This window comes from Heliangelus exortis, chromosome 11, assembly GCF_036169615.1.
Source record: "Heliangelus exortis chromosome 11, bHelExo1.hap1, whole genome shotgun sequence".
Lineage (NCBI taxonomy): Eukaryota > Metazoa > Chordata > Aves > Apodiformes > Trochilidae > Heliangelus > Heliangelus exortis.
The window spans coordinates 16,635,534-16,650,327 of NC_092432.1; the positions used below are offsets into that span (position 1 = coordinate 16,635,534).

The 14,794-nt window shown below is 39.0% G+C and overlaps 1 protein-coding gene and 1 long non-coding RNA gene across 9 annotated transcripts in view; one reads left to right on the top strand and one right to left on the bottom strand.

The window, feature by feature from the left end:
• The window catches only part of OTUD7A (OTU deubiquitinase 7A), a 113,556-nt gene extending 99,826 nt beyond the window's left edge, over positions 1-13,730 (top strand). For 7 of the 8 annotated variants that reach the window (XM_071754937.1, XM_071754938.1, XM_071754935.1 and 4 more), the window contains 3 exons: positions 826-940; positions 1,167-1,251; positions 2,535-13,730. In XM_071754937.1, the coding sequence (XP_071611038.1) occupies positions 826-940; positions 1,167-1,251; positions 2,535-3,968 (1,634 nt within the window). In that variant the 3' untranslated portion in view covers positions 3,969-13,730. The remainder of the gene's footprint in view (positions 1-825; positions 941-1,166; positions 1,252-2,534) is intronic. The other variant, XM_071754942.1, reaches the window with a different exon arrangement.
• Positions 1,142-14,794, bottom strand: part of LOC139801106 (uncharacterized) — a 55,598-nt gene continuing 41,945 nt past the window's right edge. The window contains exon 3 of the long non-coding RNA XR_011728070.1: positions 1,142-1,270. This is a non-coding gene — a long non-coding RNA (uncharacterized lncRNA). The remainder of the gene's footprint in view (positions 1,271-14,794) is intronic.

Here is a 14,794-nt window from a genome sequence, read left to right on the forward strand (position 1 = left end):
ATGATTTCTCTAATGAAATTGAAGCAGATTGCTGACTTTAATTAAACCTGGCACTGCTTTTATCTTCATTTCTTACTGGAGATGAGTGATAGGTACCCTGTGAAATCAGAGTGCAGCCCTGTGTTGAGTGTAAAGCAGAGCCATTCAGAGATGTGTCAGAAGGCAAGAGCCTTAGCAGAGGGGAAAGGACAGAAGCAGCAAACCAGCTGTAATGCTGGGGTAAAGCAGCAGTCATGGGATTTTCAATTCACTCAAGATAGGCCTCAGACTGACCTCTAACCCCTGTTTATATGTTGATCTATGCTCCTCAATTAGGTTAATTCACAGTCCAAGTGCAAAATTTCTAACTGCTTTTGCTTTGTTTCTTAATGCTGTTATCAATATATTTTGTTTCTTTGACAGTGGAAAATGAAAAGGTACTAAACTGAAAAGACAAAATAATTAACGAATATGTGCATCTGTGTGAGAGACAGGCTGGAATATTTGAAATTTTATGGTTTTCTTCTATTCTAATGGTTCTGTCTTCAGGAAATATTTATTGTGCATTACAAAATGGCAGTGTTGCTCTCCCAGAGGTCTCACCTCCTCCATAGGTGACTCTCTTTCACTCCAGAGGCAATCACTGTATTAACCTCTCACTGCGCTACATCAAAACAGGGAAATGGAGCTTGGTATAAACTATTTGTGCTGCTCTGGCTGAGAGTTCTGCAGCACACTCAAATTGTGCCCTTCTCCAACCACTTATGCTGCTTTTCACAGATAATTTTTTTTTTCTCCCTTGTTTTTGTTCCCCCTTCCCCAATCCTTGTTTCTTCTCTACTTCAGCGGTGATTCCCCTGACTGACTCTGAACACAAGTTGCTGCCTTTGCACTTTGCAGTTGATCCTGGGAAAGACTGGGAGTGGGGAAAAGATGACAATGATAACACCAGACTGGCCAAGTAAGACCTTTCTGTTACTTTAGTTCTAAATGTCTTGAGTCATACCCGATTGAAGTGTTGGGAGAACTGCTGGCAGGGAAGGCTTTGTTCATGTTCTGTGGTTGCATGGGAGGGTCTCCAGCTGACAGTCACAATTCAGGCTTCTGTTACATCTCTGCCTGTTAAGAAGTATTCCTTTTTCTTTCACATTTTTTGACTGTTTGTTCCCTTCTTTTTTCATCCTTAGTTTGATTCTGTCCCTTGAGGCAAAGCTCAGTCTTCTACACAACTATATGAATGTAACATGGATACGCATACCATCTGAGACACGGGTAAGGTCAACTTTCCCCCCTAGGGTAAACAAGAGGAGAAAGAGAAGGAATAACAGGATGTTGTGTAGGGTGGGCTGCCTGTTGGGCCAGCTGCCTGCAAACACCCAAGCTGCCCAGCAGCAGGGACAAGTCACTTAATGTCATAGTAACCGGGTTTATGGATTTTTCTAGTTATATGTTTTAATCACACAGTGACTCATACTCTTCTGAAATGTATTTTCTAGCGCAATCTTTCCATGTCTTAGTAGTCTGTGTAGTTAAGAAAAACTGCAGTTCATTTCAGGTCTCAAAGCAGACATTTTCTCACAACTTAGGCTTGCTCTTCTAGTGCCACTGTTAGGTCCCCAGTCCCAGGTCCTTTCTCTTTCTGAGACTACATTTGTGCCCCTGGACAACCCCCAGTTTAGAGCGGCTGACAAAAGGCCACAGACTGGTGCTGAACTGGAGCCTGGTTCCTTCAGAAAGCTATTGTAGAACCATGCCCAGCTGGCACCTAGTCAGCTGCAAATTTCTCTGGAAATTACACTGAATAGATTGAGGGGTTAAACTGGAGGCAAAAGGTTGCTAGGAGAGGATGGAGATGATTTAGACAGCTGACACAGATGGGATTTGAAAGGAAGAAGAGAACAGTAAAGGAAAAAGCATTTAACAAGCTGCAAGAGGGGAAAAATCCATTTTTCTACAGTTTTTACACTGGTAACTACCACATCAGAAACAGCAGAGGCAAAATGGTCCTGTAGATGTAAGCTATGATCCTGAAACTTGTGGGGACTGGGCTACCTCTCCCTGCTTTAAACTTACCAGTTGAGCATGGGCAGATCATTTCAGCACTCACTTCCTCCTTTTCCAAATGAAGCTCTTCTCCCAGCTGGGTGGTGGGGTGCTCAGGGATCCCAGAGCACTTCCTGCAGGATGGGCAGGCTCTGTATGCTGGCCAGTGGCTCAGCACAAGCAGGGAGGCTGTGCCAGAGGCTGCTGCTCTCCAGGAGCACTAACCTGCATCTCTCCATTATTCAGACACTGATTTGCACAGACCCTCTGAATGACTGACCTCTATTCTAAAAATGTGCCTGAAATGATCCAGAAGCTACTCTAGGAACAAGCAAGATGCATAGTCAGCACTTCCAAATAAGTTTTATTTGGTGAAGAAACTAGTCTGAAATGTCTGTGCATATGTTAGAAAGTACATGAAAAATCGGTGTGTTTGGATTTGGGGTTTTTTTGCACCAAGCCCCTGTTGGGAACTGTTTTTGCTGTGTCTAATTACAATTACTTTTCCATAGCAGGCCCCTTTGGCTCAACCAGAATCCCCTACAGCTTCAGCTGGAGAAGATGTTCAGTCTCTGGCTGACTCAATGGACTCGGATCGAGATTCCATCTGTAGTAATTCCAACGGCAATAATGGCAAAAACAGTAAAGAAAAAGAAAAGGACAAGCAGAGGAAAGATAAAGACAAAAACAGGACGGATTCAGTTGCCAATAAAATAGGAAGCCTCAGTAAAACCCTGGGAATAAAACTGAAAAAGAATATGGGTGGTCTTGGAGGCCTGGTGCATGGCAAAATGAGCAGAGCCAATTCAGGGAATGGAAAAAATGGTGACACAATAGAGAAAGTGAAAGAGAAGAAGTCTAAGTCTCGAAAAGGGAGCAAGGAGGAATCTGGCCAGTCTGCAAGCACTTCTCCATCTGAAAAGACCACTCCATCTCCAACTGACAGAGCTAGCAACTCGCCCACTGAAAAGATGAACACTAAATCCTTCTCTGACAAGCAGTCTGACCCGTGGAAGTACAGCACTGACGTGAAACTCAGCCTAAATATTTTGAGAGCTGCCATGCAGGGTGAACGCAAGTTTATTTTTGCTGGCCTTCTTTTGACCAGCCATAGGCATCAGTTCCACGAGGAGATGATAGGCTACTACCTGACCAGTGCACAGGAGCGTTTCAATGCAGAACAGGAACAGAAAAGGAAGGATGCTGAGAAAAAGGCTGCACTGAATGGGTCATCAAATAGGAAAGTGGAGCCAGAAGCATATTCGAAAGAAAAATTAGAAACATCTTCTCAGGATAGGGCATCACCCATCTTGCCTCAAAGCCATACAACCCAGCTGGTTTTAAAATTTAAAGACCGCACCAGTCCCACTCCTGGGTCATTTTCTTCACCCAGTAACAGTGCTAAGAAAAGCGGACCCATCCCAGTATCTGCCCACTATAGCCATACGCCACCTGTTCAGAGGCAAAGTGTCATCCATTTGCATGATGTCAACTCCAAGCCATTGAGCTTCCAAGATGATACCTACAAGCCAGTGGTTGGCACCTTAAAAACCTGTGCCACCTATCCCCAGCAAAACAGATCCCTGTCTTCTCAAAGCTACAGCCCAGCCCGGATATCTGGGATCCGTACCGTGAACACAGTGGAGTCTCTGAGCTATGCCATGCCCACTGAGCCCAAGTCTCAGACGTACACAAACGGATTCAATACTGGAGATATCAGAGACTGCTTAGAATATGCTGATGAGGATGCTCCTCAGACCTGGTTGAACAATGATAAAAATCAAGGCAGAAGCACAGTTTGCCCAATATATTCCATCCAGCAGAACCGCTGTAAGAAGGAGAACTGTTCCTTTTATGGTCGTCCTGAGACTGAAAATTACTGTTCATACTGCTACAAAGAAGAGATAAAGCGCAGGGAGAGAGAAAGCAAGGGACACCGGCATTGAGGATTCTTCCCTGACTACTTAGTTTCACCATTTTCTTAACTTACAAAGTAAACAGTGTTAAATTGCAGTAAAAGGAATCCTTAAAAAAAGAATAAAGGACTGATGAGTAAATAGTGTCTAGCTTTTCGCTTTTCCGGGGCAAAGAAGAAACAATAGAATTAATTTATCATAAAAAAAAATATTATTTTCCATTTTGTCAGTGTCTTTTTTACATATACTGGTAAGCTGAAGGGTTGTTTACTCCTTTGTCAGTGCTGTGTATATGTTTGGTCAAAAATTTACTAACGGTGCCTGAATTTACACTGACATCACTCAGGTAGTAGAATAATAGGGGAAAGTCATAATGCCGGAGATGTGGTGTTGTAGTAGGGTAGTATCTGCCTTGCAGACATTTGAAATTCTATAGCTATTATTGAGAGTATTTTTTCCTCAGTAAAACCTAAATTTTCATAGCCTTTTTTTTTTTCAGGAGAGTAGCAATTTTTGCATACTACACATTTTTAACATGGCAGCATATTGCATTACTACTAATGTTTGTACTCACTATGGTCTGAAATTGTGTGATTCTGGGAAAAATGGGAGTGAAAAGTCTGAGTTCATGAGGGGTGTAGCTCTTCCTAATTTTAAGTTCTTACCAGTTATTTCTACATTTCCATAAAGAAGTAGATTTGAGCCACATTTATTTGTACTGAATTTTTAAACAGGTTTTCTAAAAAATACGTCATGACTTGCAAGACTTCACATCTCAAAAAACCCCCACATAGCTAAAATATTTTAAAATTGTTACATCTGGGAAATTCAATGACCAACTAAGAAAGTTATGATCTTTTTAAAGCTGAATGAACTGCTTGTCAAAATGAATGTATTCCATCAGCTGATTCCATTAGCCATTGCATGAGTTTAACCATTACCTATTTTTTCCTTTCTCAACATTATCAAGTGACTGTTTTACTGCAAATGTAAGTACTCCTGAGCCTTTCTTGACAACTCTTGGCTCCCCCTATTTTTGAGTCTTCTCCTGCAGTCAGTTTTGTTACTGCCAGGAGGTTCCAAGGTGGCTATAAAATACCTCCTGTATGACTGGCAGCTCCTAGCACAGATTTGCACAAGTGGGATATTCATATCCTTGCGTAAGTATTTGCAGAACTTCTGAAAATACAACTTTATTCACATAACCATTTCTGTAAAGCAGACACAGCAAATACTGTTAAAATAGATTATGACCTAGGGGAGTTTTCTTGAATACAGGACTTGTCATTTTTGCACCCTTCCACCATCAACTGGCATAAAGCAGTAGGAATAGATCTTTAGTGTTGTTACACCTGTAAGTAATGGCTTACCTACTTAAAAAAAAAAACAAACAACAAAAAACCCAAACAAAAACATCCACCCTCCTTGTCCACAAATAAGTAAAGTACAACTTTCAGCACTGCTTACTCTGCCACCTAGAGGTGCAGAATATGAGTTCTGCCATACTCATGATGGAATAGCACTTTTCTGGCCCGCACAGGAAAGATTCTTTGCCAAAGAGACTTTTTTCTGATTCTCTTCTGCTGTACCCCAATTTTTACTCTTTACATGAGTGGCACCATTTGACTTGCATAGGGTTAGCCTAGTTAGCCTTGTCATAGTTAGCCCTGAAACTGAGCCTAAAGTGGTCTGTGAAACAAGAGACACAAATTTATGCTGGCATGTACTGGCTTTCAGGAAAACACAAGAAGTTTGGCTAATGTACCCCTGAAATTTGTGGAACTGAGCACGTATTTAAATTTGACCATATATTTAGGTTTAAGTCACAGTCATTGCAAAGCTAAATCTTCCACGAATCCTGAATACAAACCTGTAGTTTGTATTTCTTGCCATGTACTGAGCATACACTGAATGTTACTGAATTTGTTCCTTAATAAAAGGGAAGTAGTGGTATGTGTAGTGAGGGATGAAAACTCCATGTGACTGACTGTCCTCCAGGTAAGCACATTGCAAAACCCCTCCAGTTGCCTCCAGTGGTAAGCAGTGTCTTTCCCAGTTAGCTGTTGTGGTTACTTGAAAGTTCTTTTTGCCAAATAAACCTGTAATTGCAGATTATGCTGAAGAAAGCCAGATAACACTGAAACAAATTGAATATCACACTTGATGGTGTTTATTACTGGGACAACTGACAGGATGCAGCTTCATGAAAGAAAGAAATTTTTATGAATTCTTACAGCATTAGAGTAGCAGTATTTGGTTATCTGAGAGCTGCTTCCATGTAAAGTTGTGCTTAAGAAATATTACATTAACAGCAAAGTACAGCAGCCTGTGTATTTCAGTCAGTTTTATCCTTTGGTAATGAGGAAAAAAGTAACAGCAGGCATCTAAACCCAAGCAACTACCACAAATATTTGCCATTTCCCACTTTTCAAAGGAGCTGTTTCTATAGAATGTTTGCAAGATCTGTTCATCACAAAAGGAAGAGGATTACAGGTGGTCAATATTTTGATAAAATATTTAGTTCTAAGTTATTAACTAGATTGTGCCTATGCATTTGATTATTTTGAAAAATTACTTGGTTTTCTGAATAAGAACAGGCTTCTCTGTACGATACCAAACTCCATTGTTCACTGCCATCTTCAGGTCACTCGGATGTTTCTTTAAGTATTTACCACTACTTGCTTGCTCATTTTAAAATATCTGTTATGGGGTGTACTGACAAAGCATTGTTTAGTTGTGCCTGTCTTCTCAGAATCCCCTTCTTGGTTTATCCTTGAATAATTTGTTTAATATTGCTCTTTTCTTTGAGAACTCTTCAGATATTCCACTACTCACTTGTCCTTTACCATTTGATATTGAAAAGAAGTCTCAGGCTTACAAAGCAATTTTCCAGTTAAAATCTACCCATCTCTTCCCAGTACTTGTCCTTTTTTGCTGGATAGGTAATAGAATGATTTTTTTTTTTTTTTTTCCTTTTTTATTTCTGACCTATTTGTGGTAGTTATCAAAAGGGGACACCACAGTATTAAACAGTCCAATCATGCAGAAATAGTGCCTCATCCTGAGAAACTTACTGTCCCATAGTTGTAAGACAAAATTTAATATTTCACCTATGTTTTCCAGAGAGAATTCCCAGCTACTCATGCGTTGCATTCACCAACAGTGAAAGAATTTGTGTCATTCCTTAGTGAGGCATGAGGGGCAATAATCCTCAAATATATTTTTCTGTTGCACTGCATGGCTAACCTTTGACCACTCTTTTGGTTTATTTTTCCTTACATTGAATGCATGTGTAGCCCACAGGCCAGGAAGACATTTTCTGTGCCTGATCTGCCCTCCCTAAACTGTGCAGTGTTGGAGTCACTGCTCAGTTCCCAGCTGTACAGGACCCGGTTTTGTAGGACTCGATTCATTTCTCTTGTAAGTTCAAGTGGCTGCAATGCTTCCATTTGGATGTCATCTTCTCCCTCCCCTCCCTCCTCTACAGAGATTCAACAAGTCCCACTGTTGTCCAGATTTCAGAAGTGCAGACTAAATCCTGGGTAGGCTACACCTTCCCATAATGGATCCAAAATACTATAGATATTTAGGTTGGAGGAAGCCAGAGTTTTTTAATGTGTGAACGTGCAATTTTTCTAATTTAAAAAACGTTTAAACCTATTATGCAATTTTTAGATTAGTTCATGAACTATGATACGATGTCTATTCGTATGCCTGTAATACATAAAGTGTTTCAGTCACAGTTTATATTCAAGTTCCATTTAAAATGCTTTGTAAAAAAGGTAACTATTACTAGGCTTTACAAGTATTTTTTCAGATGTGGTTATCAGTTGCAGCATATGGCTAACAAGCAGCTCATTCAGAAGCAGGTGGTGATCAAAAGCAATTTCAAATATTTTGACTTCTAAAACAATAGATTAACCTTTTGTTATTATGGTTCTTAAAGCTTTATAAATGCAATGGAAACATAGTGTGTGACCAAGCTTGCTTCAGTAATTAGTTTCTTCTCTCAAAGTCAAAGGTAATGCTGAGGGGATCAATGAAAGAAAGATGCTGTACTTGGAAAGTTTTGGGTTGCTTATTTCTTAAGAAGTTTAAATATGGCAAGTGAAGTCTTCAGTCATCTTTTCTAAAACTGCAAAGCTCATGATGTGAGCAGTATTATTCGATAGAGAAAGCATCAAGGAGAGATGCTTAATGTGGATTTGCACACCATCTGACTGCAGATCAAGCAGTCTGCTGAGGCAATATCAATCCTTGTACCTATGGGCATATTCAGGGTAATCTACTTCTCGTGTGATGAATGTGTAGATATCAAAAAATGCACAGCGCAGTTCTGACAAAATCCTGCCCTCTGACCCCTCTTCTGTAAATAGGTTACACCGGTGCTCAGCTTCACCAATGTGACTCTCTCCCTGACAGTAAGGAGACTGCTTTTTTTCAGAAACCTGGCATAGCTGTTCAGAAATAGCATAAATGTTTGGTGGGAACAAGACCTTTTGCCAGTGTCTGTTCCCCTCAGGCTGCCTGATCAGACTCTTCCAGTGGGTGAATCCATCATTTTGCCTGAGGAGTAGAGGGAAAAGCCTTTGGCCTCTTTGGGCTCAGTCTGCTGTCCTCCAAAATCTGGGGACAATCCTGTTAGTGGGGGGGCCTTAAACCAGGTGCTTCATGGTCACATAAAATGCTTTTGAGATAGTAAGGAAGCAAGGTCTTCATAACAATGGGAATGTTTTGCACAGGTCAAACCCTGTATGTGAACAGAAACCCCAATAATCTCAAATAAATGTAGGTCCAGAGACGCAAAATAACTGATGCTGATTGTAGATGGCTTTTCAGCTTAGTGCATTTTAAGTCTGTCAGTGTATTTGAAGAGTATTTGTTTTAGGGTATGGCTGCATACAGAGAGGATCACCAAACAGTATATAGCTTAGAATTTAAATTATTTCAGTAACAAACACTAGTATCTATTTTAATTTGCACATTATTTACCAGTGTATGTGACTAAAATACTATATTATTGAAAAAGAGAGGAAAACAACACAAAGATGTTTGTGTGTTCCATTTGTAGACTTAAGGCTGTATTATGTTGGAATTTTACAAGCCAAGTTTAAATTGTAATATAGAAATTATTTTTATATTAATTTCCAAATATGCTATAGAGCAATATTTTGCGCCTTTATTATATACAGGGTCATGGTTTTAGCAGGTTACCTTCAGAAATGCTGCTAGAAGTTAACCATGAATAGAAAGCTTTGTAAATGTACTTGTTTCTTACTGCTCTGCCTGGTGTGCACATCTATATCTATTGCAAGTTAAAGATACAATTATTTTTTTTTTAAATTGAAAAGCTTTAAATTTTTCTTTATGTATTTTGGTACAACACTATCCCCCCCTATTTAGTTCCGCTCTTCCTTCCAGTCCCTACCAATAACCACTTTTATAAGCAGCCTCTGAATAAACATTCATCTGGAATATTTTCTTACCAAATGAAACATTTCTGCACAGATATTACTGACTTGGGGTGTTTATAATACACCCTGAACCCATTGGAGTAGGGTTACTTTTTTTAAGAACAGAATCAGAGATTTATTACTCCTTCAAAATGAAAATCAAGAATAACCAGTGCAATCATTTAGCATCTGTGGGAAGAAAATCACTCTAGATCATAGAAATGTCATCCTCTAAATGGCAGATACATTGTGTTCTAATATGTATCAAATATGACTTCGCTTCTTCAAGAGTGAAGTGTTCAGGTTTTATTTCCTCATTGTTCTTTGTACTGATGAACTGTGGAAAAAAGACTTCACAAACTCACGCAGATGGTAAGAAAGGACACAGTGGAGTTTTCAAAATTCTGTAACTTTTGTGGTTTAGTGTGGTGAGGCTGGTTTGTGTGTTTAAGAATTTTTATTAAGATTTGAACTGCAACCAAAATTCTGAAATATGGATGCCTAACGTTAGGATTCTGCATCTAGGTTTCTCCTAATGAACAGACTGGTTTTCAGGTGTCCTGAGCATCAATTTCTGTGGGAGCAAAAAACTTCTCTTGGTTTTAGCAAATCAAGTGATCACTACTCCAGCACATATTCAGGGCTTCCTTTTTTAGTCTATGCTTCTTTTCAGTCAATGGAATTTACATTTTCTCTCTAGCAGCTTTCCATGTTTGAACAAATAATTTGGCTTATTCATAAGGTGATTGTTTGAATATGGAGAGCCTTGCCTTGTACCAAAACACCATGTAACTGTGCATTTACCTGTTGCATTCTTAAAGGGCCTAGTTTTATTCCACTGTTTTTTTAGGGGAATATATGACTTTTTTTTTTTTCTCTTGGATATCATGATCACTGTTTCATTTGATCGCTTTTCTCTGAAGTGAATGTGCTTCTCTGATGTCTAATTTCCCATTACCTGAATGCACATACTGTGCTGAGAGAATTGAAATGGCTGATGCACATTTGCACTGTGGAACATGTGATATGGGTAAAAGCCACCACGTTCCAAACAGCCTTAAAATTATGACTCTCTGGGGGACTGAGAGTCACTTAACTGGATGCAGCCTCTGTCCCACTTCCTTAACTATGTCTGTAAAACACTCTGGCCTCCTGTTGTCTGTAACTGTTTGCATGTTCATCTGAATAACCTGTGATCTTACAAAAAATTTTTCTTTCAAAAGTTGTAGTTCTTTTTGAGTGTCAGTGTGTCTTAGGAGGAGATAGGAGTAAAACCAGATAATGGTACCTAGCAGTGTAACCTTGGCACCAAATACTAAAAAGAAGGAAAATAGTTAAGACATACCAAAAATTTCCTGTCCAGACTAGAAGTTATGTAGATCTTCCTGTATTCTGGGAAAACAGAAATGTTGTTTTGCCATTCATGTCTCCATCTAATACAGTCTCTGACTTTGTTGCAGAGGTTTGCTATTGAGGAAGAAGGGAGAGGAAAATGGCAGTTTTTCTTCCTTTCTTAAACAAAGCAAATTCTACTCTAGTGGCAGAATCATCTGAGAATGCAAAAATATGATCCAGCTTTAGAACTAAACAGTGCCTAACTCCTGTGTCTGAGTTGGGTACTTATATTCATAATTTGGTCCCTTCCAAATGCCCCTTCTTTCAAAAAAAGGTGGAGCGTGGGGAGTTTAAAGAATAAGCTTGTAAAGTTCTTCCAGCATAAACTTGAAAATGGAGTTATACTGAATTTACAGGCAGTCTGAGAGGTAAAAGCCACCCTTTTTAGTTAAATCCCATGTAACTGCTGTGCCACAAAATAAATTTAGAATCCCTTGGCAGAGAAACATTGCCTGACAAAGCCTGACAGTACGTCAAGAGCCCGAGAGCCATGGCCAGCCTGCCAAAACAGAGGAACTCTGGTCATTCTTGACTTTAAAGCAGATACAGTTCAGTCTGGCCTGTGGTGTCTGAACAGTATCTGCAGTAAAGATGACCTTGCCTTGTTGTCATTTGCCTCCAGGTTTAAGTAACACAAAGCCTCTTCCATGTGCTTTTGGTTAAAACATGCAGGAGATGTAGCACCAACACATGGCATCTCAGGCTCAGAGAATGCCCTATGTCTCCTTTTAATGGGCTTGCAATCAGGTATGAATTGAAACACAGCCATGTGGGAGTGGTAGAAGCTCTCTTGTCTCTACACTTTGCAAATTGTGTGCTCTTATGTTTTAATACTAACAGAAATTAAGCAATGATTTTATTGTTTATTTGCTCAAGATTCTGAGTCATGTAAATACGGTCTTTGTATAATGCACACAGTTCATGAGCAGTACAAAAAATTGTTTTTCCCTTGGAGCTGCTCAAAGAGCTTTGCATGCACATGACACCAATCTCTGTTCATTCACCATAGGCCAAGGAGAACAAACAGGATTTAAGCCAACATGAAATGTTGAATGCAATTCACCCCATAGACCTGCTAGGAGTTCCCAACCACAGTGTTCCAGGCCATCTGTTACAGTTTTGTATGAAACTCTATCCCAGTGATCTAGATGAGGTTTGTGGCTCTTTCCTTGGGGAGGAGCAGTAACTTGTGTCTTTTCCAAGCCCATTGCTCTAACCTGCTAACTCCTTGCTGCATTTGCTGTGTGCCACTTTTACTGTGATGCAGCTATGAAGAAGTTTTTCAAATCTGTGTAGAGCTCATCTTTTCTTACTGGAAAAAAAAGTCTAGAGCTTTCTTTTGCATTCCATTTCAAGACCTAAAATGTGTTAAAAACTTTTCATAATGCCTTGAAGTTGACTTTTGTGTGGCTGAAAGACTGTTCTCCTTGGCAGGCCTCGTTCTTCCTCACTGATTCCTGTGACTAACATTTTTGTATGGAAAACATTGAATGAAACATTGAAAATATCAGTGCTATTAACATGTAATTCTGCCATTTGGTGTACTTTATCTTTTTTCTTACAGAATTCTGTTTTGTTTAAACCCAATGCCTCTCAGATACTCGCAAATATTGAAGGACAGTCTGAATAATCATACACAAGAGCTATATGTAGCTAAATCATTGTAACTTTGTAACATGACCTCTCTAAAATGTTTGTACTTTTTTTGTACCTTTTTCTTTTTTTTTTTTTTTTCCTCTAGTGCTAATATTTTTTCTTTCATCTTCTACTTCCTTAGGCAAATTTTAGAACTCTTTCTCCCAAAGCCTTTGGTAGATTTTCCAATAATGAAGATTTGGATTTCTCACTTCAGTTTGCATACAGAGTGGCTTATCTCCCCCAAAAAAGAGTTAATATAACACATGTGTCACACAGATTCTAAAAATTCATTTATTCATTAACTGATAGTCTCTGTTCAATTATAACCAAAGCTAATTATATAAAGTTTAAAAAATCAGGACAGATAATGTGACTCTTTCTAATAAACTATCATACTCAGCATTTTTAACACTCTAGACATGTACAATGAATGTGCTTGTACTTCAAGTCCACAGTTCAAAGATGATAGTGGTTGGTTTTCCCCAGGGCTTAAATAAATGTTAATAAGGAACAAAGCAAGTCTCATTGATTTTTTTTTTCTTTTCCTAAGAATTCAGCTTCTTGGTAGTCATGCCATCCTTCTCATTTTTCCAAATCTTAGCTGAGGTTGTCTTCTATAAATTTATGCTCTTTTAGCAAAGATTGATTTTATCAATATTTCTTTAAAGCTGAAGTGATTTTTCAGATTTCTCTGTGTTTGACAATTTTCATGCAAAGCTTTTAACACTTATGAAAAGAGTGAAATCATCTTATCCCATTCCCTTTCCTGTTTGTAAGTTAAAGATGCAATTTGTTGCAGTCACTTTTGTCTGCAAGCAAAACAGGTAAGCATTTTTAAGCTGATTGCCATATCATGTTAAAATCCATTGTTCAGAAGAAATAGGAGGATTAATTAACATTAAAGGATAATGATTTCTTTGTTGTTGTTGAAAGAGGGAGTTCTTGAGAACCTTTTCTACATGCGGTTTTCATTCAAATTCAACTTAAATGTCATTTTTAATCTGATCCATACTTTGACAAAGATGATGTGTAAGAGCTGTTTTTAGCAGTTGGATTGTTACTTTGTAAAGTATTAAAGCACTAAACCAATTTTTGCAATAGGTAGTAAAACTTGCTTTTGTTTTGAAAAACTTCCAGTTATAACTGTTGCACTTTTATAGCAGAACTGTATTTAATTTCTTTCTTTTATGAAAGATTACTCAAAGTAACTGATAGCTCTGTAACCTGTGTGAACTGGCTTCTCCATTATTTGAAACTGGGAGAAGCTATAATGCCTATTCAATAAAATTAACTTATTTCTAAAGTATCTGTTTGCTTGAATTCTTGTTTGTGCTTTTTGTGTGCTGAGAAATCACTGAGGCCTGGAAAAAAAATAAGGGGCAAGGGGGATGTCAGAAACGAGAGGGAGGGGTTGGGGGCTGTTAATTGGCTCATCACAAGCCTTCAGTCTGCTGCCATGAAGTTAACTCAGTTCAATTTGAAGATTAATTTGATAATTGGATAACTCTGACATTCTCAGGCAAAAGCCAGAAATCAGCCACTGCCAGGCCTGATCATTTTTACAGTTTTTTCCAAGTTCTTGGGCTTCAAAGCTGCAAACCAACCCCCCCTCCCCATGCAAGCAGGGTCAGTGCTGCTGTGGCTCTGTGCTGCTGGAGGACAAGCTGGGCTTTGATTGTCACTGTTCTGTCCTCAGGAATTCTGTGCCTGTAATCAGGCAGCAGACAGGTATTTGTAAAACAACTATTTTTGAACTACAGTGTTACTTCAGAGAAGTTACACTAACATGGTAAATTGTTCCAACAGTTAATAAGCCATTAAAAAGACCAAAAAAAAAAAACCCAAACTTTGGTTCTAACCTGAATTTGCCTAAGTCCAGTTTGTGCCTTTGGATCTAATTTCACTCCTGTCTGAGTTGTCTCTTGCCCTTGAATTGATGTACCCTCTGATGGGGCCATCCCTTAATCTTCTCTGTGTTGGGCTAAGCAGATTGTGCTGTTGCAAAAGCATATTTCCAGTTCCTGGAATGTGATCTTTCTTTTGCCTTCAGGTCTCCTCCAGTCTTTTAAAATCTCCCTTGACCTGCAGATAGCTGAATTAGACTGGAAGCTTTTTGTGAAATGCACTCCAACTCCCAACAAGAAATCATTCAGGCCCACCTGCTCCAGACTGTATTGGCCTCCATTCTAAACTATGTAGGAACTGATAGCATCTACATTTTAGTATGAGACTATTTCCTAACTGAAATTACTGTATATTTATTCACAAAGATGTCTTTAGTCTTTCTAGCTGTAAGATGTACAAGAAACTCACATTCAGGTGCTCTTTGACCTGGTGTTTTTCCGAGTCCTTGCTTCCTGAGCTGGAGTT